General features: G+C 35.9%; 1 protein-coding gene across 6 annotated transcripts in view; it reads right to left on the reverse strand.

Annotated features, from left to right (window-relative positions):
- Positions 1-25,110, reverse strand: part of LOC111932727 (putative oxidoreductase ZK1290.5) — a 45,065-nt gene that overhangs the window by 19,083 nt on the left and 872 nt on the right. Inside the window, exons 2-4 of one of the 6 annotated variants that reach the window (XM_086841743.1) lie at positions 13,353-13,499; positions 12,684-12,932; positions 6,181-6,282 (exon numbers count right to left, since the gene is read on the reverse strand). In XM_086841743.1, coding sequence (XP_086697869.1) covers positions 6,181-6,282; positions 12,684-12,932; positions 13,353-13,443 — 442 coding nt within the window. In that variant the 5' untranslated portion in view covers positions 13,444-13,499. Of the gene's footprint in view, positions 1-6,054; positions 6,283-12,683; positions 12,933-13,352; positions 17,938-25,110 lie in introns of those variants that run through there. The other 5 variants (XM_023931962.2, XM_086841745.1, XM_086841742.1 and 2 more) reach the window with 5 other exon arrangements.

A 25,110-nucleotide genomic window follows, 5' to 3' on the forward strand; every position in this document is an offset into this window, starting at 1 on the left:
AAACATTTTGTGGAGCTATAACACAAGTTCAAATTGTCAGGTGTTCATCATATAGACTTAAAGCAGAATATGTCACCTAGCAAAGGATGTGCTAGAAATGTGTGCCACCTGCACAAAAACTGAATTTGGTTCACTGAACCTTTTTCCTTCCTACTTTTAAGAACAGATAGATAATGGAGGAAGAAAATATGATGACAGAACTGTCTACACCAAACAGTGAAGATGATAAGAATATTAAGGTGGATTAGATATCTTTTCTCTCTTGGAATTTTAAAAAAACTACTTTTTTTGCAAGAAAAAAGTTACAAAAACAATTTCTGTTACTTTATGAGATTCTCTTCAAATCACACACATAATCACAACATAAACATATGTCAAGACACATCAAGTAATTTCTGATGCAAGTAAGAATACTTTGTGTATGCATAAGCTGCACTGCTAAACATTAAAAAGATAAGCAAACAATTTTAGTAAAATGGCTGTAAGTTCTAGTGGGATCTGAACCCACAACCACCACAGTATACTCTTGCCAACTTCAGGCAAAAGCCCTGGCTGGAAGCCCTCATTCTTCCCAGCATTTTTAGATAGAGGGACGAGTAATCATGTGCATATGTGTATGAAAAGCTTGCTGAGATGATGAGCTAGCCACAATGTCAAAATCAAGGTCATCAAAGACACTGCTTATGGAAAGGGTCATTTTGCTAGGAACAGCCCAATTACCAGTGAGCACATACAGTGACTATTCCCCATGTCAGAGTAGTTTGCCACCCTGCTTTCATCTGCCAGTTGACAAATGCCTATATAGGAATGTTGCAGCTGTCAAAGGAATACATGACTCAATGTATGTATCTTGGAATGGACTCTGTAGGCAGCCTGGCCTCTGCTCTGAGGTACTGGAGAATTCCACAAAAGGACAATTTTGAGACCGCAAAAATTTAAACCATAGCCTTGATATTACAAGTATTCTAGTTGATTTCAGCTGTTACAACAGAAATAACCAGTTATTATGCACAAATGTCTCACTGACCAAGTTTTAGAAATTTTTTCCTCCCTTTTCCCTAGCACTGTTTTTTCCATGACTCTATAAAGGAAAACACAAATGCAGGCTATTGAACAAAGACACAGATCTAGAATTCTCTACCTCTCAGCACTGCAGTAAAGATAGTCTTCTTCACTCTGACTGTGACCTGAGTAATCTGGCTCCTGTGAAACAGCTCCAATCAAACTGGAGCAGATTAAAAAGTTAGAGAAGATAACAATACTAAAAAAAGAATTTAACAGCTTTCAAATAAACTAATTATTAAAACTATGTTTTCCTGAGGTACTAGAAGTCAGTTTAGCAACAAGATCTTTTCTGCTATGAATAGAGAGCTATCAGTTTGGTCTATCAGAAGTCTCACAGGATTTTTTAATGGCAGTTTTTAGTTCAGGTAAACACTATCCTATATTCCATTCCAACTCCTTTAGTTTATATTTTCAGGTACCTACTAAAATTCTAAAACCAGTAAAGAAAATAATTCTTCTTTGCCATTCACTTGTTTTTAACTCCCAATGTTAAGAAGTTGCAATGGCTGATCAGTAGAAGCTCCTCAAGAGTTTGTTCATTAAAAAAATCTGATCACTGGGGCTGACTACCAAGACCAGGTACAGAATTCTGATCCCCAAGCTACCGAGCTACTGTAAGAGTTGGCTCAATTCCCTCTGGAGGCAAGGTCAGGCCTAAATGCATGCAAATCCCAGGGTCTGAAGACGTACGTTAGACTGTAAGACAAAACAGAAATCTCTGCACTGAATTCTTAATCAGCACATGAAGGTCTCACAAATAAAGCAGTGCTGTAATTCATCACTATGATAAACAAGCATTCTAATAATTTCTGTATGATTTGGGGAAATGTGCATAAAATTTGCCTGTTTGATTGATGATATGGAATGATACAACTGCTATATGTTTGGCTACCACCATAAATATCTACCCACATAAATATCTATCTACCTTTGCAGACCAGAATTCTATCACATTTTTTCCTGGAAAAGCATTAATGGAAACCAGCGAATTTAATGACTTGGCTCTGTCTATACTTTAGGAATACTACAAAAACAGACTGAAAGTATAATCTTGCCTTTGTAGCAAAGAGAAGATAGAGGTTATAAAAATACAAATTTTAGGTTCAAGTGGGAAAGATGCTGGTAGAACGTTTAATAGACTCTAAGAAACTACTGAAGGATTTAGCCAGGAGAAAAGATAAGTATGTTTAGCAAAAGACTTGCTAACTCAAGGGCAACCAGAAAGACACAGGACCATATTCCAGATGCAATTCAGGAGGATTAAAACACCTGAACAAGTAAAACTTCCAGGGTGTGTTATTTTAACACAGATAATTAATGTAGTATGTCATAGTGTTACAGTAAAAGACAACACTGGCTTTAGAATCCCTAGGAGTGTTTTTGGGTATGCTCACTTATCTGCCATGGCACCCCTGAGGATTCTGGGAAATTGTTTTTAACCTGAAGTGCAATCTTGAGATAGCTGCTCAGTTGCCTTAGGCAGCTAAACAGTGGATTCAAGCACAGGGGAGAGTGCTAAAACATGAAACCTTCTTTCAAGTGCTCCTAAGACTCCAGCCTTGGGGCAGTAACCACATTCCAGTTAGTTTCCAAATCATGCTGGATCCAAGCAGTGCAGCCCAAAACTTCAGTATGGTGAGCAATCAATTGGAGAGGGTAACCAGATCCCTACAAACACTATTCAGATTATCATTTTAAATAATTCATAATTCCAGTTCATATCATATCAGGACAAAAGAGTCTTTCACAAAATGCTAACCTCAAATCCCTTTTGATGAAATAAAAAAACAGCGGTAAGCCAGAGAGGGGATTTTTCAGTGATATCAAAGGATCTCTCTCATCACTTGAAACTACTACTTTCTATTTATAATATTCTGATGTTACAGCTCAACTCCAAACCTGCATTAGCAGTACATATAAGTAGCATTACTAAGCAGCTACAGATTAAGAAACAGTAAACTTAAGGATGCCCACACATCTCAATGAAAGCACATCTAACAATTCCACAAGTTCAATGGTACCTGCTGCCTTCAAATAGCAATAAACCTGTGGCAATAGAGCCTCTACAGCCAGAGGTACTTGGGAGTTTATGAAAATCAGACTCAGTATAGTATGAGTTTTGTTTAATTCTTTATGCAAGTTTTCTGCTTCCGAAAATATTTATTTTAATAATTCTGAAAAATATTCAGATTTTTAAAAATTGTTGCACAAAGTTTATATTATCTGGGGACATGGTCTTATAAATTAGTGCACACTGCCTGGATTGGGCAGAGACCCAGAAGTTCTGTCTATCCTCAGGTAGGAAGACATTTGAGGCCAGAGCCCTGCAAGGCATTATATGACAACCCTGTGTCCCAGCAGCTGTGTGGGCTCTCAGATGAACCTGAATCAATCTTTGTAGACATAACTTAAAAAAATCCTCTCCAAGCTTTGAATATAGATGGAGCTGGTATTTTGCTTGTGTCAGCTGTTGACCAATTTGACCAGTCTAAAAGTTAATATAATCACTAAAAAAAACCCTCCATTAAATACTTTTACAGTCTTGAGTACCAAGAGTTTATTTACTCTCTTTCTAGTGTAATTGAAAATAATAATAGATAATTAATCATTTAGAATACCTTAAAATAATGTTTCCTGCCCCAGGTAGATGGAATTTTGCAGAACAAATACTAACCTGGATTTAAATTGAAGAATGAGATTTACAAATAACTGCACACAAACTATCTGTGAATAGAGAGAAGTGATTAAAGAAATTCTTGGTAATTTCAGCCAGATCAAAGACTTAGGTCAATACTGACATCCTTTAACCCTCTTGCATGACTTTTCCAGACAGTTCCACAACACCAATTTTCTTTCTACAGAGGATGGTTGTTATTGTCTCTGCACTTTCAGATGCTCTTCAGGATGGACACAGCTAGCTACTAAACCCACTACCAAGCTGAATAATTTCAATATTACCTTTGTGAATTGATTTCAGAAGGAAATTACTTGTTTAATATGTCAATCTTTGAATGTGAAGCATTTAGTTCATTTTTTTTTTTCCAGAATAAACATTTCCCCAAAAAAAGTAACAGAATTCCAAACACGAACCAATGACTACCTGAACTAAACTAATGTCAAGTTCAGAGAAGACAAAGAACTCCCTTGTTCATAGAAATTGCACTTTTTTCCCCTAATCAATGAAGATTTTATTATTTTCCTCAAGTAAGGATTTTGTCCAAATCCTACATTTAATTCAAACCAAGGCTACCATGTTGCTCACGTAACACATAGCAAGTCACAAAGATATGCAGCAAGTGTTTTAATCTTCAGTGGAAAATCTAGTGGTTAACCATGCAAACAAATTATTTAACATTTTGCTCAGGAATCATTGCATTTCTAACTCCAGAGTGGTTAACATCTGCATGTCATTTCAGGAGCACATAGTTATGGTCAGGACATCCACAGTCTGTATCCCCTAAAGCAAAAGTGTGGCAGTTAAGGTTCTAAGGATCTTGACTCAACCAGACCATTACATTTTCCTTCCCCTGTAAATGATCTGAGGTAATTTCGACAACCAGAGCTGGAAAATTTATCCTCAGCTAAACAAATTATGAGTCTACAGAATGGTTAAATTCAGAAAAAGACTGAGAGTAGCAACCTGGAAATTGAAAAAAACACATTGGATACCAATACTGAAGTAATGCAACCACAGGAAAAATAAATCTAGCATGATATGTCTTTAAAGAGGTATCATGCATAGGGACAAAGATCAAAAGCAATTTTCCCCTCTGTTTGTGAGGACAGCAATAGTATTTCCAGTGACTTATTAAAAGACCACTGAATTGCTTATAGTCTTTTCCATTAGGAAGATACAGAGAAAGAAAGATCCTGTATGACACCCAGAGGATAGGAATAATAATAGAACGTGGAAAATACAACCTGTTTGCAGCAAATTAGGATGACATATAGGCACAAATGGCATGCAGTAACTGAAACACTCCTAAAAAAAAAGCCTTCACAGTGGAAACATGAAATGCATTGTGGAATAATCCATCTTTGGATGTAAGTGCTATTCATGCTTTGAAATACTAGGTCAGTGAAGCACTTCTTTAAAAATTGAATGTTGTAATGTCTTACATGGTAGAAAACACTTTTAGCAATTTATGCCCAATATGAAAAGAACAAAAGATGTACAAAGATAATTCACTTCTATGTTTGCAGAGACACAGCAAAAGTAAACAAAGGATTGCAGTGTAAGAGGCTCTGGGAAAGCTGGTAGTGACACAGAGCCTGTAACTGCCTTTGTACAACTCCCCTGCTACAAGCACTTAGTTTCAGTAGCTCTGGGTCAGTGGACAGATTGCTTTACCCAAGAAATCTTCTCCCCACCTGTGGAACTTCTCTGAAGCTTTAAACATGGAGGTCCACATGGCCCAAGAATGGCATGACAGGATCTTCTCTCACATAATTTCTAATAATTCTGCATACTTCAAGGAGCAAAATCCTCTTAAATCTACAGTCTACTCTTCCTATAGCTATGAACATAAACAGAAATTTGCTGTGCACTGAAAATCAAAGTGAGTTAAAAAACTTGAGAGAGTAGCTCCATTCTTTGAAAATTCTTCCCGAAAGTTAGTACCAAAGAATCTGCAGTTGAGTATTTGTTCCTTATTTAGCCATTTTATTTTGTTAACTTTTAAAACACAAATGCAGTTATAAAACAGCACAACTTAGGATAAATTGGAAAATGGTATCATTCAATTATAAAAAAAAAATCTAATGGAGACAAAACTTGGCATGATTTAAACTTAAAGAGAAGGTTACTAGAAATATGTTCTGTAGTATTCAATAGTGTTCTGTGGTGGCATAGAGATTTCAATGAATCACTAGATTGCCTCAGGAATATCATTATTGATCTCATGGATAGAATCTGACAACACATTATTTATAAGCAGGACCCAATTAATAAAACTGTAGTTTTCAAAGAGATATTCAAAACTTACACACCCAAATTCCACTGAAATATGAGCATCCAGTTCAAATTAAGTTTCTGAACATCTCTCACTATGATTCTCCCAATCCCAAAGCACACTATAATTCCTTCTTCTAAGACAGGCTTTGTTATTATATCACCTTTCTCATATAGCTCTTCCATCGCTCTCCAGGTTTCAGCTCGGACCTCTCGATTGCTTTTACCTGGAACTTGTGCATCAGGCCAGTGAATCAAATAAAGATCTAAAAAAGAAACAGAACCAGACTGCTTATTAAAGTGTCCAAAAAATAAATGTATCAAACCACATGAGACAGCATTTTCCCTCCACAGTGGTCCCTAACACATGATCATCATAATAATTCCAATTACTACTCAGTAGTCACTACTGGATGTATCCAGTTAATTGTAATAAATTAATTCTATAACATCACATTAACAGCTAAGGGTAGCCGAACTCACACATGTTCCACATGTTTAGGTCACTGTAAGAATTTCATGGTCACATATGCACTTAATATAACTTTCCACACATAACAGGCCCTATTTAAATCAAAAGTATTTTGGTCACTGGACTTATGAGTGGACTACTACTTATTAAGTGCTGCAAGTCTTCCATTTCACAGAAGATAAATATGTTTGACAGTTCTGCAGATATTTTATACAACCTCAGTAGTGGGTCTTTTTCCTTTCTAAAGAATACTTACGAATTTCTGTTGGAAATTATAGCACATTCTTTATGCAGGTGTTTTTGTCTAAGTTTCATGTCAGCCTTTGTGAATTTTTAAAGAAATTTTTTTAAATCGTATTTTAATAGAACAAAATTACGCTTTATTACATTTTTTTGAATGTTAGCATGATTTCAAACACAATTAAGATTTACTGCTAATGAAATTATCATAGAAACTTTTCCTAACATCCAACCCAAACCTTCCCTGACACTGCTCCATGCCATCCCTTGGGTCACTGGTCACCAGAGAGAAGGGAGCAGTGCTGCCCCTCCACTGCCCCTTGTGAGGAGGCTCTTTCTGTGTTGTCTTCCTGCAAGAGAAGACTGTCCTTCGATTGAAAAAGGAAGCATTTCCAACATAAATTAAGAAATGTATAAGTACTGGACTCAAGAGTTCCAAGTCAGATTTAAATTTAAAAAATCACAAATCTATAACTACTTTACAAGTTTGTAGACACTGTTAGACATTCTGAAGGAGAAATTTAGAGCTACTTGGAAAACAATTACATTTCTATTTAAATTCTAACTGCAGATTAAACAGATAACTGCAGGTATCCAAGTAAAACAGGTTTTGGCCTTTGCTGCATATATTAGTCTGATGAGAAACGGGAAAAGAAAATAAATAGATGACTGCAACGTGTACCATTTTTGGAGTGTTTTTATAATACTCCTTTTCTGGCTGTTCAAATAGAGTAAAGAACTAAAAAACCCAGCTTGTTTGCAATGAGAAGAATGTTTTGTTCTTTGAATACACAACGCCGTTCATTTACAGGACTTCTTTGTGAAAATACAGATCCTCTGCTTTGGGAATCATCACAAAATGGGGAAAAAAAAAAGAAGAAAATTCCTCTTATTCACAATTTAAGGATTACACTAATGATTACTCTAACCATGGGTCCCTCTAAAAATACAACTTCAACCTTGATTTAAGATGAAATGTAGTATGAAATTAATTATAATATACCAGCTCCAATTTTGGTACATCATTGCAACAACCAAGTGCTTTACTTACCTTAGGAATCTAATTAGAACGGTACAGAATTCTGTACAGAAAATACATTAAAGATGTAGGAAGAAAAATGTTATTTTGGATGTGTCACAAAATCCACAAGTTCCATTTGCACTTCCTGATATCAACCACCCATTTAAATACAATTTTAAACTCTCAGACTTTTACATACACTAGCTCAGAAAAGCCAATAATCACTCATATGTGATCACCTGCAGCATCTGGTTTTGCATCACATTTAAGGAAAAAGTTGCTCGCTCTTTCCCATTTTATCCATAAAATCCACTTCCAATTCCACATGCAGTCTTATTGACCTAAATCTATCTAAATTACTTCTTTACTAATTTCTCTGAGCAATGAAGCTGTATTTGTTAAAAGTAAATACCAATATGTGGTATTGGAATAAAAACCAATTCTGTGACATTTAACTGAAAACTAGTATAGGGATATTGATTAAAGCATTTGGTGAAGTTATGTTCAAAACTCAGGAGTACTCACATCCTGTTGCCAATAAAATTTCTACTGATTTATAAGACATAAACCCAAAGGATTACCTTTAAGAATTGCTAATATCAAGTGATCATTTTGATCCAAAATGATACATGCTACTGGCGCTACTTACTGCTTAGAGACTGCCATGCTTGTTTTTAAACTTTTTTGCTTGTACAAAGCAAGTATCATATATAAGCAGGTGTAAATTACTGGGATCTGATACCTACCTCCCAGAAAAATGTAAGAATTACACCAGAATTAAACAAGACTAATAAAAACTGCTTAACTATTAAAAAAAAAAAGTCATTTAGCAAAAATAAACAAACTTCAGCAGAATTTCACCACCAGTTACTGCTTCAAAAGCCTGACAATTCAGTTAGACACTAGAGTTTGCAAATACTCACAGAAATAGTTACATAATGGATTTCCACAGACATAGATGCATTGTACTCATCTCAGGAAACTGAAACATTGTCCAAAGAAAGACTTTCAAGAGCTTTGATAACTGAAAGATCTCTGGCCTTGGACATCCAAGAAAATGCAACATATCCCCTTTCTCTGTATTAGTGTCTGAGGCCTCTGATGCAAACAAGACTAGCTGTTGGTCCTTTATTGTAGAAAGGTTTTCTTACCAGGTACACCATGCCCATATCATCTAATTATGTTTACGCCAATTTTGGCTTTTTCATTGAAATAAAAATTACTTCACATTTTAAAATATTGGCGTTTAGGACTAGAAAGCATCTCCTGGATCACCAGGTACAGTCTTCCTGACTGCAAAAAGTGTTCATGAAAGATGTGGGGCAAAGGTGCTTTATCTAATAGACAAAGAGTAGAATAGTCCTGCCAGTCATGTGTAAAGCACCCCAGCACAGCCAGGACCTTACTTCTGTTGCAGCTGTTAGAAAACTTTCCCTCATACCTGCAGGCCAATAAAAACAAGCACCTCACAAACCAAGGTCTGTGATTTCATCCTTATTTATACACACATTCACACCTTACACCCACACACACATTTTCTTTTGCTTAAAGTATTTTCCCTCCTGGGCTACTGTGAGAACACAAACACTCTTAAATTCCTTTTGGAGGCAAGAAATTACCTTTAAATCATTGACTGAAATAGCTTAAAGTTATACTAATCAAGAAATATATAACTTTATCACTGAAGGTTTTTAAGAAAAGACTACATTTTTGTTGAGAATGAGGTTGGTGTCTTGCAGCATGGGAAAGATTAATCAATATCTTGAGATGCCTTCTAACAATGTATTTTTTAAAAATAATCTTAAATCAAAAAATCCACCTTGATTCACAGTATCAGGAGAAAGAAGGAAAAAACCTCCAAACATTCACAATCTGGTTTCATATTTAACAGCTTTTTAAAACATCCTTTGCAGACAGTCATGCTGTAATGGTGCAGCAGTGAGCAGCGGCCTGAAGGTCATTAAATGTCAATGCACAGTGGTGCAGGAAACTAACACTTGAGTTGCTTTCACACACACATTTAAAATAGAATGGCTTATTGCTTCTTAGCGGTTACAGCACCTACAATCAACACACTTCCTCTTAACTGCAAAGTACAGGGCCATTTTACACATTTAAAAGCTAATATGATGTTGTTGTGGAAATAAAATTCTGCAATTCTATGCAAATTCCTAATACAATGTTTTTTTAAAAGTCAAATTTGAAGTCCCATGAAAAACAAGCCCAGCCTTCTATGAAGTCTAAAAGCAAAAGCATATTCTGCAATGCTTCCCAGCTGTCTTAATGCTGGGAATCATATTTCCTTGCTTTTCTCAACAGTCACTGAACTTAATATTGATATGATGTATTTTTCTTTCTCACTCAGTCCTTTTTGTTTTGTTTTGTGTTTGCTTCTATTGAAGAAGGATCAATGTGAAACAATCTACAAAGTGTTTTCAAGCACTTCAGAACCTGAATTATGATAATAAACTAATTTCATGTGGTTCATCTATTATAATGAAGATGCTGATAGTGCATTTGTCCAGCTCCAGCTGGGAATTTTTGATAGGACAGATTTGCCTGAATGGGACAAATTTGGAACAGGCAAAAGGAAAATAAAATTGTTTATGAATTTGGTAACCCTCAAATCAGCATTCAAGAAGTTAGAAGCTTGGATCTAAATCCAAAGGAATGTATTCTGCTACTGCCAAACCTGTAAAATCTGCTGCCATTCCATATTGGTTTACTGTGACTGCTAGTTGAGGATCACATTTAGAAAATGCAAGGAGCAGAGTATCTGTTACAACCACTGACCACAAATAATACAAATTTCCATCATGTCATGGATATATAATCTACCAGCTCAAATGAAAATCTTGGAACACTGGTCTCCTAGTACCATTTGTCTGAAAAGTGTTCACTGAAAAGGTTTCACAAAAAGTATTTTACATGGAGCACTTTTTATCTTAAAAAACTGTGACTGCTGTCAACAGTTCACATTCCATATGCTGATAATGCACAGATTTATTAATTCCTATTAGATTATTTCTCAGGTTTCTTATTCAGTCTTTATGGATGAACAGGGTAACTCATAAGAACACTCAAGAAAATTAACAAATACCTTAGCTGCACATTTAGCTGCCAGGGCTCCTGTAGCTTTTTCTTTTTGCACTCTTCTGAATAACTAACTTTCCCTCTAACATAAAGATCTAACATCACAGATATATTATTTAGGATCTTTCAGTTTTCTTTACAAACTATGTATCTTTACAGAAGATGTGAACCCCCACATACTTGTTTAATACCATAGAATGAAATTAGATAATTCTGATTTATTTGATCACCATTGATTTAGGTCACTATAGCAGACTAAGTGGCTCAGGAACAGCTTTATAAATTTTTGAGACATCTCCACATCAGTGGAAGAAGGGTGAAGAAGAAGGTAAGATAGACGAGGTTATTAAGGAACAAAAACAAAAATATAAAAAGAGGAAAAAATCAGTATGGAGACTAATAGTGCAGGCAGCTGTACATTCCTAAATTGGTCTTGGCAATATGTGCACAAGAAGTCTCAGGTCTGAACACATCTGACAAACAAGTTCTGTTTATGCCATTCCAAGGATTCACTCACATGGAGACAGCATATTTCTCGCTCTCAGATATTCTTTTTCTTCTTTCAGGAATTTCTGCTTAGCAGAAACTCTGTATTTGTGCAAGCATTTAGTCCAATCTACTACCTGAGATAATAAGTACAACTTACAGAAGGAATCACTGCAAATGACTTCTTGGAAGTGAGTCAAGTTTTCCTCTCATCAACATTCAGCACCAGTGCCAGAGCAAGCAGAAGAAAAAAGAAAGCAAACACAAAATGAAACAAGCAGAAAACAGAGAGGAGGAATAATGTTATTTCTCAATTAAAAGGAGAAACTCAGGGCTTGAAACTTTGTTTATGAGGGTCTCATAGCAGTGACCTGCATTTGTACAGGACAAACAAAAAGGAATTTTCATTCATTTTGCATTATTCTGTACCTGTAGAGGAAGTTAAGGAATACATTTCCAGAAAGAATGGAGCCAAAAATGTGCATACAAGTATCTCTGTCCTTAACAGATAGAAGATTTTCCCCTGTTCACCTTGTAAAGTACTCAAGTAAAAAAAAGACAATGAATACAGCAGACAGCTGCCATTAACATTATACATTATTAATTCAGCAAAATTCACATCCTCATTGAAGTATATTGATAAAATAAGCAAATATCATGTGTATTTTCATGTACCTCCTTTCCCATGATTTGTTGCAAAGAATTAATTGGCATCATTACTGCAACTCTGCCTATCTAATAAGGGAGTACTAATATCACATTTTTGACAAGGAGTTTATGATCTGGGTAAATTTACAAATCCACTGTTAGTTAAACTTTTAGTCTTCTAAATTCTTGTAGATACTTCTAACATTTTCTCCAAAGAATATTCCATCAAACAGACCAAACCAAAGACGGTATTCAGAATTTTAAAAAGTTAAAAGATCTACAAAGTAGGTTTTAGAAAGGACTCTATTCCTTGAGAAAAAGAAAACAGATCACAGAAGAAACCAGCATCTTTGTCACCCCATTCCAAATATATTATTGTAAAGTTAATGAATCCTTGTTTCATAGGTTTTGAGTGTTTTTAGCAAAATATAGAAAACTAATGTAGTTGCTCCTCAAATAATTTAACAATAAAAAATACCTTTACAAAACCTTTGCAACAAGAAAAAACACTGGACTCTCAACTGCATGCATGCGAACTTCTAGAGAGCAGAACAAGATACCTGCAAATGTGTAAATAAAGGTAGAATTTGGGTTTCATGACACATCTGTACTACAAAAAATATTTTTTTCAGAATTTATTCATCCTTGCAAGTATTCCTTGCAAGCTTGGAAAGCACAATAAATGAGCTATATGTAAAAATCCGTACCAAGATATTCAACACCAAGTCTTTCACATGACTCCAAGCAGGCCTTTTTTGTGTTTTCATAGCCATAATCACTGTGCCACAGTTTGGTAGTTATCCAGAGGTCCTCTCGCTTCACACCACTCTCTCTGATGGCCTTTTGGATGAGCGATTCACAGCCGTATCTTTTTGCTGTGTCAATATGACGAATGCCACATTTCCTCAGGGCATGGACCACTGCGGCATGGGAATAGCCACCCTGGTGGGAAGTACCTAAACACACAAAAGCAGAAGTGAATTGTCAGCAGTGAATTATGAGTGGCATATTTTATAATTGCTTTAAATTTTTCCTTTTTCTTTTTTTTTTTTAATATATTGTCAGAAAACCTTCTTATTTAATTTTCATTTCCCAATACTAAAGAAATGGGAACTGACTGATCTTTAGGCTTGGAAAATACATGAAGTGGGAGAAGATAGTGCTGATCAGAAGCAGCTCCATCAAAATCAAGTATCAGCAGCATTTAAATGTAGAAAAGTGATTCAAGGAGGTAGTAGGCTGAATATCATCAAAGAGAAAACATACTTGATGGAAATTTAGTATATGTCTCCTAATTTTCATACAGAAGCATAACATTTATAGATGAAAATATTTTTAAAAACATGAAAACCTCAACAACTTTTAAAGTCATTTACTTTGCAAAAAGTCTATCCCGGAATCTTTACTCTGTTGAACTCCTGGTAGCTTGAGATCATTGTTGCATTGTACAATCCCAGGCTGGGCCATAGTGCAGGTGCCATTCACATAATGTCAAATTCAGCAGTAACCAAAACAATGGAATCCTACAAATGAGTTACAGAATGAGCATGCAGCAAGTTTCAGTAACAAAATCCTGTAACACTGTCATTGTGTGGGGATTCACTGGACGTGTATTTTGCATGTCAAGGGGACGGAAGGAGGAGGAGACTCAGCAGGAAGAGCAACCAGCAGGAGGACTTCAGATAAAGAACTGGTTGAGAGCAAGGAGGATGATGTTTCTACTTACCCTTTCCTGTTAGTTGCTTTTCCTGCCATAAGCCCCTCACCCATTCACCCTCACTCCACACACTTCCCACAAACAGTATTTTCTACAGTTTGTTGGAGGAAATGCTCGGCCAGTTCCAGTCAGCTCCCAAAGTCACCTCCTTCCAAGCTGATTAGTACTTAAAGGCCCTCACGCCATAAACAACAGGCAGCACGAAACAGCTCCTCACAGACTTGAGACAAGGCCCTGAACAGGCCACAGCAACAGGGCTTCAGCCACTGCTAAATCTAAATAAATGAATAAAGGGCTCCAGGTTAAAGAATTATTTAAAGTGAAATGTGTACCTGCTCTTATGCTTCTCTTTCCCTCCAAACATGGTACTTATTTCAATGCTCAAAGTCATTTAAACTAAGATACAATATGGTCTGATCTCCCACCCAAAACACATCAGGATCACAACATCCTTCTGATCACAAAAGGACAATTTTCACTTTTCATTTGAGACCAACAAAATGTGGAGTAGTAAATTCTTGACTTATTTTCATGGATTTTGAAGTGATGAAACTGTAATATTACATCCCTACAATTTTGACATGCCCATCATAAGTAATTTACTTTCCAAACATAAACAAAGTTTTCATGTTCTAAAAGACAAAACTTTAAATCTTCTTTTTTCAAAGCCATTAATAATGATTACTAGTTAGCTTAACTTCTGAGCCAACTAGAAATAAATGTCTCTAAAACTTGTTTTACATCAAAATAACTTCAGCTAAGTCAACTTGGTTTTCAAAATAGCTATTTCAAAATCCTCATGAATTTTAAGAATTTTTAGTTTAAGAATTTTAGATGATTACAATGCTACTACATTACAATTATGGGCAAAGACTATATATGCAATTTTACATTAGTCAAATCCTATGGGAATTTTATTACAGAATTATATAACTAGCACAGAAAAATTACTATACTTCTTCACAACAAACCCTTCACTTTTAATATGCTGGTACTGGTGCAAAATAAATGAGGTTGTAACTATTGTGTCTGTTTCTGGCTGAATGGACATTTCTAAACACAGAATGAATGGAGTTCATTTAGAGGTCTTGCAAATGGACTCAGACTCTTCATGCATAATGGATTTCAGTAAGAACATTAAGGACAAACAACTTTTTTTTTTCTTTTCTTAATTTAACCCTTTAATTTAAAGGGAGAGAATGGTTAAGAAGGAAAAATCAGAATAATTTTGTTATTGTTCCCCATTCAGTGATGGTATACACACTCGTTACACAAGAAATAAAGACAGCAAGATCAAGCTGGAGGAAATTATCTCAATTTCTATGCCTAAAAATGAACTACAACAGTCCTGGTGCACTACACAGTAATTAAAAAGGAATCAACAATTATTTAATATCACCACTTTGCAAGCCAAATTAATCATTAACAATAGGCTGATAAGTTAATTTTGCTACAAATATAACACTTTGCATCTTCAGAAACCACAGTTTTCTCATGTTCACACATGTGATTAAAGAAGTTACAAGTCATAAATATAGAAAGATGACAAAAGTGAAGTGACTGAACTTACTAATTCTTTTTCTATTAGAAATTCAAACAATGCTATTTAAACTCATTAACATTTTTACAGGTTTGGGATTCATTCCCCTTTGCTCATAGAGATGTAATTCACACTGAACATACCTACTTAAAGACTGAATATAATCATGCATTTAAAACTAGTATTAACCTGCACCCTTTCCATCCTCTTCCTATTTCTAAAAATATTTAATACATTTTTTCCCTAGAATTTGCTGATAAGAAATAGGAATTCCTTTCAAGAAACTATCTCAAATATAAGTAAGTTTGGGAACGCTTCCTATTTTTTAGCTAATATTTTAACTAATTTCCTAGGGAAATAGCACTGTTACCTCACTGACTGAACTAAGCCAAATTTGACAGATTGCAAGACGTGCAAGATCATTACATTCCTATGGATTTTGTGAAAAACTGGTGGTTGTAAGGGACAAGGATACTGCAGTGAAAATATGGATAGGTCTGAGGACACAAATGCATGGAAAGCAGGCTTACTTGGTTACGCTGTTATTTTGTCACAGTTACTCATCACTTTCCCAGTACCCTGAAGAACACTGCCATCAAAACTGGAGTGAGAGGATGTTCTGACAACCCATAAAAAGATACAAAAATTATTAGAAAGACAGACTCCTGTTTACAATGCAGCTGCTACAGGGGAAAAAAAAACCTGACATGTCATTCAGCAACACCACCCCCAACACCTCAGAAACAGAAAATCAGCAACATCTTGACCCCTGACCCCACCAAATATGTAAAACAAGTAACAAGCCACCCGCTATCCCCCTGCCAGATTTATGCACAAGCTCAGCCTCATTAAACTTTCTGTTCTCCCTCACAAAGCTTCAGAACTACAGAGAGAGATCCAAAGCACCAACAGTTTTTCAAAACAGAGCAAGGATCTGCTTTCCCTCCCTGCTTTCTCCCTCTCTCTGTGGCAATGTGAAACAATTATTCATTTGAATACATAAAAATGTCCAGTGACATGAATAACTGTGGCTACTTGATTCCAGTGAAACAACATTAGGAAAGTTCCAGCTGGTAAAACCCCAGCCAGAATATTTAGAGACCACATCAGAGATTAATGATCTTCTGATATCAGTAGTAAATTTTAAAGAGTTGACAAGGACAACACCTGTAAAAATACCATTCCTTGTTTTTTTTTATCTCCAAGTAATCACTTAAAAACTCTCAAAAGCAAAAGCTCAAACATTCTTTTTTCAACTTTTACACACTCATTGTGTATATATGGTATTGTATATCATACTGGGCTTGAAATATTTGATTCTATTAGTTTTATTTCTACTATTTCAATCTTACATCAATAAAATACATCTTATGAATACATTGAATTTTTTGGTGTTCATATAGTTTGATCTCCAAATTACCTTATGAGAAAATGTGATGATAAAACATAATACATAATGCAAATGAACATATAACACATTTCAAGGTTGCTAATGCATTCACATAACCACATGCCTCTTCTGAGGAAAGGCTCAAGGACAGACAATCCTTACTTGCTGTCTGTCTTATATCCTCCTTCTGATTTTGTATTCATATGATCCTCTGACAAGCTGACTAAGATTGCTAAATGGCCAAAAAAAGAGAGTACAGTTTCAGAATTATTCATGAACCTGAATAATTCCTCAGAGAGGAAACCCACTAAAAGGGATGGAGCAAAACAAGTTCCCCCTTTAGCAGCAGCAGTTAAATAATTTGATTTAATAAATGCTTTTATTCAAATTTAAAAAAATAAATTAAAATCACACTTGTGTCCTAGCCAGTCAACAAAGAACCAGAAAGACCTTCTCCATGAACTTTTCTCCTGAAGCCCTTCTTTCTGTTACATTCCCCAACACCATCCCTACAGCTGCTCTCAGACAAGCTGATAATGTCACACTAACTTTCTATTACTGCAGCACTAAAACCCAAGGATTCTTACTGCCATAGTAAACTATTTGGCATAGTTTTATCTAACAGGGTCAGTTACTCTGAAAATCCTATGCAGTTTCTGATGACATAGACAAGGATCCTCTCTCTTCCTAGAGTGTAGTGCTTCCCTCTGCAGCAGGTGAAACCAAAGTCAACCTCACTATGAGGTTACCACACTCTACAATTCTCATGAGGCAACCAGAGACTATTTAAAGGTAAGAGATCCACACTGAATAACAATTACTTTTACAAAGTAACTTGGATATTTTATTCAGAGTACAGAACTGGCACCCAATGCACATATAAAATAGGGCAGCTACTCCTGAGGGAATGGAGCCTACGGAGACAAAGGGCTTCTGGAAAAACTGGAAGGACACCATCAACAATAACTTAAAGACACTAAGCAGACTCCCATTTTGTAATCAATGGTTTATAATTGGTCAGAGCAAAAGCAGCACACTGGTTTATCTAAAACTCAGTCAGTTAAGGCAAGTTTCTCTTGCCTCTGTAGAAGTTATTTGGATTATGAATGGTTTAAGTTTTTTAGTATCTAAGTTTTACTTCGGTAATGCTTCCCATTCTTTTGTTTGCTTGTTTGTCTGCTATATATGATCCATTACTTAGTGCAAAGGTGTCACTCTGGGAGTGTTTCTACCCTGTGCAACTCAGAACACACTAATAGAGTTCAGTAACATGAGCAAAAAAAGTAAGCATGTTTTTAAACTCTGCAATTCTACTCAGGCAAGTCTACACAGGCACCAAGATACTAATGCAGGAATACAGCCTTGCCTCAAGGCATGAGGGTAGGATAGAGCCATTACGTGTTTATTATGTATCCAGGGAAAGGGAAGCCAGAATTGCAGGTTTTCTCTCTTCCTGAGAGGAAGGAAGAAATGGCAATGAGCCACTGTTGACAGAAGCACTCTATTCCCTCCATCCCAGAGAGGCTCTGACTGTAAAGGATATTCAGATCATCTACTGTAAAATGACCACACATTTCTGTTCACTGACCCACCATTTATCTCCTCAGAACCTCAAACAGAGAATAGGTGCAAGAGTAACTTCTCAGAATGTGTCTTGTGGCACTCCCAGAAAGTCTGCAAGTGGCATCTGGTATCAGGGGGATGCTATTGCTCTGATATGGCACCAATTCATTAATGAATTTCTGGCAGCAGAAATAACTATCACCCCAAAAAATGCAAATTTTCTTTTCAGCAACAGTAAAGAGATTTCCACTGGAAAAGTGCCAGCTATTTATATTATTCATCTGTAGTAGTAGTAGTCAAATATTTTAATCATGCAGGATCTATCAATAAAATCCAGAAAGAGACCTATATATTTGGAAAGCAATTATGAATGTGTAATTCATGTACAAATTTCATAAGCAGAGCAGCAACACACATTTATTTAAATGTCTTTACAGACAGACTGCCAAATCTTGAAGCCTTTCTTTCACTCCACACTTTCCCACCACCGTGAGAACTATTTCTCATTAACAACCAAATTGGTTTCAGATGCTCTGCTATAAGATGTTACCTTAGAAACCATTTGGTTAAAGACTGTGGCTTCCTTCCATAGAAATCTCAAGCAGTGAAAAGGCAGATTTTCTGGCATAAATCAAATCCAATTTCTAGGGTTCACTAAACCTTTTCTCCTCAGAATAATGTTTTGTGACTAGATCTTAGCAGTTAATAGTGCACGAAGAATTGCTGGTGTGAAGCAGTTTTAAATTATTTTCATTCTATTCCCTTAACTCAGTTGAAATTACTTCCAATACTTACCATACCTGGACAAAAACTTTAACTTCATAACTATTAAGGATATTTACTATGTGCAGCAAATAAACAGACTGAACAAAAATATTATTTCCTTCCTTTTTAAAACATGTACTTAGACCACTCTACCTGATAAGGATGACATTGATTAATTAACATTAGACATTTGGAAATATTTTACAAATGAGACAAATACTCCCAATGTTACAAACCCACGACAAATTTTTTCTCCTCTATAAAACTTCCACAAAAAAGAATGATCAAAAGAAAATAAAATACTAAGCCCATATTTTGTACTTAATTAGAACATCATCAAAATCATGCCTATGAAAGATTGACTTAAAAATAAGTTATATAAATGATTTATGATTATACATAGCCAACATCCAATTATGTAGACAGACAGCAAATTTAAGATGTGCAGTTGAACACGAGGCCAGTAAGTCAAAGCCACTTAAAATACTGTAAAGACAAAGAGAACTGTGATTTGCAGTGACTCATAGCTTTACACAGCGAAAATATATGTACAATAATTAGCATTGTGACACTGTAATTCAAGCTGATGGGTAATTTCTGACATCATACCAGTGCCCTTTTCTTGCAAAGTGCACTTGTGAATGATGACAGAACCTCCTCCTGCACTACCACCTGACACTATGAGGGCTGAGACCCACGTGTCCTACTGGTAACTAATTGTGTTCATGAGCTCCAAGGACAGCAACAACCCAGCTCCTCTTAGTGCAACAATAAAGAAAACTGCTGAATAAATGCTTATTTTTCCCCATGTCATCTTTAGAATTTAAAATGCATTTTCTAACAGTTTCTATGACAAATAACATCTTCTCTAGCCCCTCCTCTCACACTGCACATTCAGCCTTAGAACTTTACACATTAGAATGCAAAGCGCCTCCATTCAGGCACTAAGAATGACAAACAGACCTTCAAGTTATGAAACTGCTGCAAAGCCACAAAGAGGGCTTTCCCCTTTCTCTCCCTCCTTCCCCTTTAACAAGGATTTTGTATTACTCTCTGTGCTGTACTTTGCATAAACATTAGAACTGAAGAGAGTTCAGGAATTAGTACCTCCCTTCTCCCCATTGGTGGCATGAGGAACTGCTGCAATTCAGGTTACAGCAGCATGTGACATCACCATTCAACGCTGCCAAAACACTATGCTAGCAAGCTCTGGCAAAGAAAAAAAGGTATGATGACTAAAATCTGTTGCATGAAGGATGACAGATAAAGCTTGGCTTTCTTTCACCCATCCCCCAATTTATTTTTTTAATATTATATTTTATTTTTCTTTTTAATATAATTTTTTAACACTAAAGGAACACACTGAAACACAAAAATTATATATACTGGAGCTTGCTTCTCTGTTAATTTCAAACTACTTACGAATCATTTGTTCTTCTCTTGGGCAATTACGCTTGTAACATTTAAAAGTCTTAATGGCAAAGGAACATTAAAAGCATACACATGAAGTGCCTCTGCTTTTACTCGGAGAAGTTTCAATTATTAAACAGTGGTAGAAACCTAAATTGATTTATTACTTAGACTTAGTGAAGGACATCTAAAATTCATCTGTATCACATCAGCAATACAGTGATTACCAAAAAGAATCCAGTGTGAGAAAGGAAGCTATTTTTCTGCTATTAAATCACAGTTTATATGCCATAATATAAGACAAAATCCCCAGCAAACATATAAAAATCTGACCTCATAGATTTGTAGGTGTACAAGAGAGCAGAGACAAAGCAGCAAATTCCCTCATAAAAAAGGAGAATATTTCTGTACTGTATAGACTCTGATGTAGGCAAAACTTGGCCTGACATTTTGCTCCAGATGCATTTATTAGTATCCCTTAGAACAACACTTGTAGAGCATTCAGTCTTTTTTTAGGAGTAAAACAGCACCAGGCTGGAAGGAGGTGTAGCTGGAAGAAAGCAAAGAAGGTAGGAGCTCACCAGGTTTAGTGAGGTTGGGAGAGGACACTGCTTTGTTCCACTGTCTACAAACACCCAGCTGCCTGGGATATGGCCACATTCTGTACAGGAGAGAAGTTAAATATCTGGAGGCCCCCAAAGATCAAGTACAACTTCTCAAGGTCAGATCTACTGAAACAGTGAGTGAATTGAGACAGAAAGATTTATAAAGGTGGCATTTTGTTCATCACAAGAGGCTATTAAGGCAACTTGGTAACCATGGGTGAAAAGCGGAGCCTCAAGAGAATAAAAAAAATGGTTAGGACATAAAACAAAGGGAAGAAATAAACAGCCAATTCTTATTACAGGATAAGATTAATAGCAGTGAGTGCCATAGGTCTTGGTACCAGGACCACTGTTCCATAAATTTCCTTAAGAACCAAAGCCATGAAGAAACAGGAGGCATGAATTAAAAAAAAAAAAAAAAGCAGTAACAGTAGGAAATGAAAAAAAAAGTAAAGGCTTGACTCTACTGCCATTGAATTGAAAAGAAAAATCTCATTTTATTCCAGTCCAGCAGCACCGGGTATTTTTTTGACCACAGCTAAGCTTAAAAATGAGAATAAGCAACTCTGGGATTAATAATTAAGAAGTAACTGGATTAGTAATACATAATGGAATGTTAAAATACTTCCATTCAGCATTAAATTTATGTAGCAGTTTGATGAAAAAAAACCCAACACAACCCTGATGTAATGAAAGTGGAGCAATCTGACTGTGCTTTTTGCCAGGAGGTCTATTTGCTGTGAAAAGAGCTGGGAACAATACCAGAAGTCCTGAGTGGCTGCAATGCAAATGATGCAATGTCTTAAAGCAATCAGCAAAGTAAAAATCAATCAAAACTTACTTTTATGAATTTATTTACTCAGACAAAGGTACAGCAGAGTATCAGGAACATTATCTATGAAACACCCTGAAATGAGGACAGAAATATTTTAGTGGATTCTTTTGAGTCTGGAAGGACTGTGTGTGTATTACTTTCCTCCAGGCTTTGGCTGTTTGACCAGAAGCTGCTCTAAGCAGTACCTGACTGTTTTTCCAGCTACAGTACCTATAATAATGATGCTGGGCAACCTTGAATGACCTTCTGTAAAGAACATTATAACTACTGATAAAATACTCACTGTGTTTAACCTGAGTAATGCAAAATGAATATAAATACTTGATTATTTTGTTTAATAATTGCATCCTGATGGCCCTTCCCAAACAATGTAATTGCAATTAATTTTATTCTTTAATTGGAGGGTATCATTTGAGACTTTTTATATCATCAAGTTGTTATTAATTCCAGCTTCCCCAAGATTACATAGAAAGCAACATTACACAAAAAGATTCTATGCATTTTTGGTATCACCAGCACATCTTTACAAGAAATCCCTGGTTACTTGACCAAGCCACCTGAATTTAATTATTACCATCCCTAAAAAAAAGCCAAAACAAAACAACGAACACAAATTAACAAAGAAAAGCACACACATACAAAACCCTGCTCTAATGGGAATATAACTGCCATATAAAGGGGATGAAGAGAGTTTCAATAGAAAGTACCAACACAATCCTGAAGAGATGTCAACAATTCAGCACATGACGTTGACAAAGGTTGTAATGTTTCAGTTACAGGAAGAAAAGCCCTTGTGCTACTGAATTATAATAAAATGCTATAGAGAGTGGCATTTTCACTCCTCAGACTTGAAAAAAAAGGAAATGACAACTGTGCAAGTGAGAGCTTCCTACTTAACAGAAGTAAGCATGAACAGTTCAAACTTTGCATTTTTATTCCACAACCTGACAAGGATGATACTGCATATGCCATTTTGACAAGTGATACATTTTTGAGGATGCTGCTTTAGGTAAGCACCAAGTATTCTGCAGTTAGAAAACTGTAAGAATATAATTTTCTACTATAGTACAAAGTCTTGCCATCAGATTCTCAGACGCATGTAGCTCCTATAAAAAAGTGTAACTACATCTGTAACTTCTAAACAGTGCCACATTTTATATCAGTTGTTTGCCACGCACCAATCTTACTAGCAAGATAGCAAATGTATCCTTTTTCTAAGGCAATCTACAGACACTGTGAGGTAATGTACTGTCTGGGGCATAGATTTACACTTGAGACAATTATTAGGGCCAAAATGTCAATTTATTTTAGACTTAAGCCTACTCAAGTAGAAAGCAGCCTTTGTAATGAAAATTGACCATAAACATGCCTGACCCTCTGCACATGAATAATGTTGGCTAACAAAACAGTTAGCATTAAACCATATGAAACATAAAGTTACCAGCAGTTTTCATAGCCATATGATAATCAAGATGCAGATTATTTTTATCTGCTAATTAAAACTTTAGTTATACGACACATTATTAGCATAAAGGTGAGCTGCCCTATAATATAATTGCTTGGTGTCTCAGGAAAGTCAGCTTGCTTTACCACTGCAAGTAGACTGATCTTTTTTGCCAGACACAAGACACTAAGAATATGCATCTAAGTAGACAGGAAATTTTTGATATACACAATTTGGCATGTTATTCCAAGTAGCCCTTCAGACTAAACACAAATTTTGCATACTCCATGGCCTTCTCTGGTGTAAAAATTTGTCTTGCCCACTAGAGATTTTAATGGAAATGGATCCTTCTCATTACGAACAGTTTATGCAAGAGCACAGAGCCCCAGAAAGAGAATGGTAACCTAATGAAAGACTTAACCTCCTTCCCCCCATCTCCCCTTTTCCATCAAACCTTGATCAACTTACAGAACTTGTATACAAATGACAAATAAGCTGTGGCGTGGAAACCCATTTAAAAAAAGGAAACCAAACCCAAAAAACCACCATCACAAATACCTTTTGATAACTGAAACTTGAACAAGAAGAAGGGATACTTTTGACAGAATGCTTTTCCAGTGTGCTGTTGCATTCTCCTGAGTAACATGTTCTGGCCAAGAAACACACTACCTGTCTCCTAATTCAGCTCTCAGATACTACAAAAGGGGTTTCATCACTTTGAAAATAACTTGCAAAGCTATCTGAGCTGCCTTCCAGGTGACACAACTGCATAGTTGAAACCATCTTTATGCATATTTAGCATATTTATCTCTCTGAAGCTTTTAGAAAGATTATCTAGCAATAGAGGCAGCATCCGTATCTATTAAAGTTGTCTTTGAGGCACGAGATAACAATTAGGTCTGCATGTTTAGAGGGATAAGAAATGACAAACAAATCCTGCAGAAAATGGCCTTGCAGAAAATGCATTTTCATTTAAGAAAGTTTGCTTCTACTTCATATCCAAGTAAATCTTTTGCTAATGCAGTAAAACTGAAAGGAAAATAAGCAATTAATGTGGAAAAGAGAAGTGAGAACAGCTACCATAAAGATCCCATTGTGTTAGCCTGCATATTGTGGTATTTATAGCCTGACCACAAATGCAACTGTGGCAAGTCTTCAACTTTTTTTTTCTCCCTTCTTAAATTCTCAGCATTTTGCAGCATATATCAGGGATTTCCTAAAATGACCTGACTGGTTCTTATCTATTACACAATCCTCAAAGATCTGCAGACCGTACAAAGCAATATGTAAAGTGTTACTCTAGCAAGACAAACAAGTGAAATCAAAAGAACCAAATCTTGCTCATGACAACACCACCACTGTAAGTCAAGAGAAGTTCCTTGAAAGCCAAGAGAAGCTCCTGGAAAGCCATACCTGCCAGAAGTTACCGGGCCAGAAAAATTCAAACTTGATTTTCTTGTATGCCACTACCCATTCACTGCGGTATGAGTTCAGGTGTAACAATAGACTACTCAGAACTTTCCAATACAGCAAAAGGACAGGGAGCAGCTATTGGGTGGACAACACAAAGGCTGCATGTCTACTTTCTAGTCAGTTTATTCTTCCCGTAACCCAAGAAATGTGTTACTACCTCCAATAAAAAGGTGTTTCTGTAGACAGTCTGAAGCACAGTTCAGCATACACTGAAACAATGAACATATGACAACCAAGTCCATTCTCTAAAAAAGACTATTTACATTCTTTTTCCTTTAATGTTATAAAAATATCTCCAAGGAAAGTAAATTGGCAGTAAGCATTGCAGGTTAAAATAATCAACCAAAAAACACCAAAAGAAAAAAAAAATAGTCATTTTTTTTAATTGTAGT

The sequence above is a fragment of the Cyanistes caeruleus genome, chromosome 9 (genome assembly GCF_971803275.1).
Source record: "Cyanistes caeruleus chromosome 9, bCyaCae1.hap1.1, whole genome shotgun sequence".
NCBI lineage: Eukaryota > Metazoa > Chordata > Aves > Passeriformes > Paridae > Cyanistes > Cyanistes caeruleus.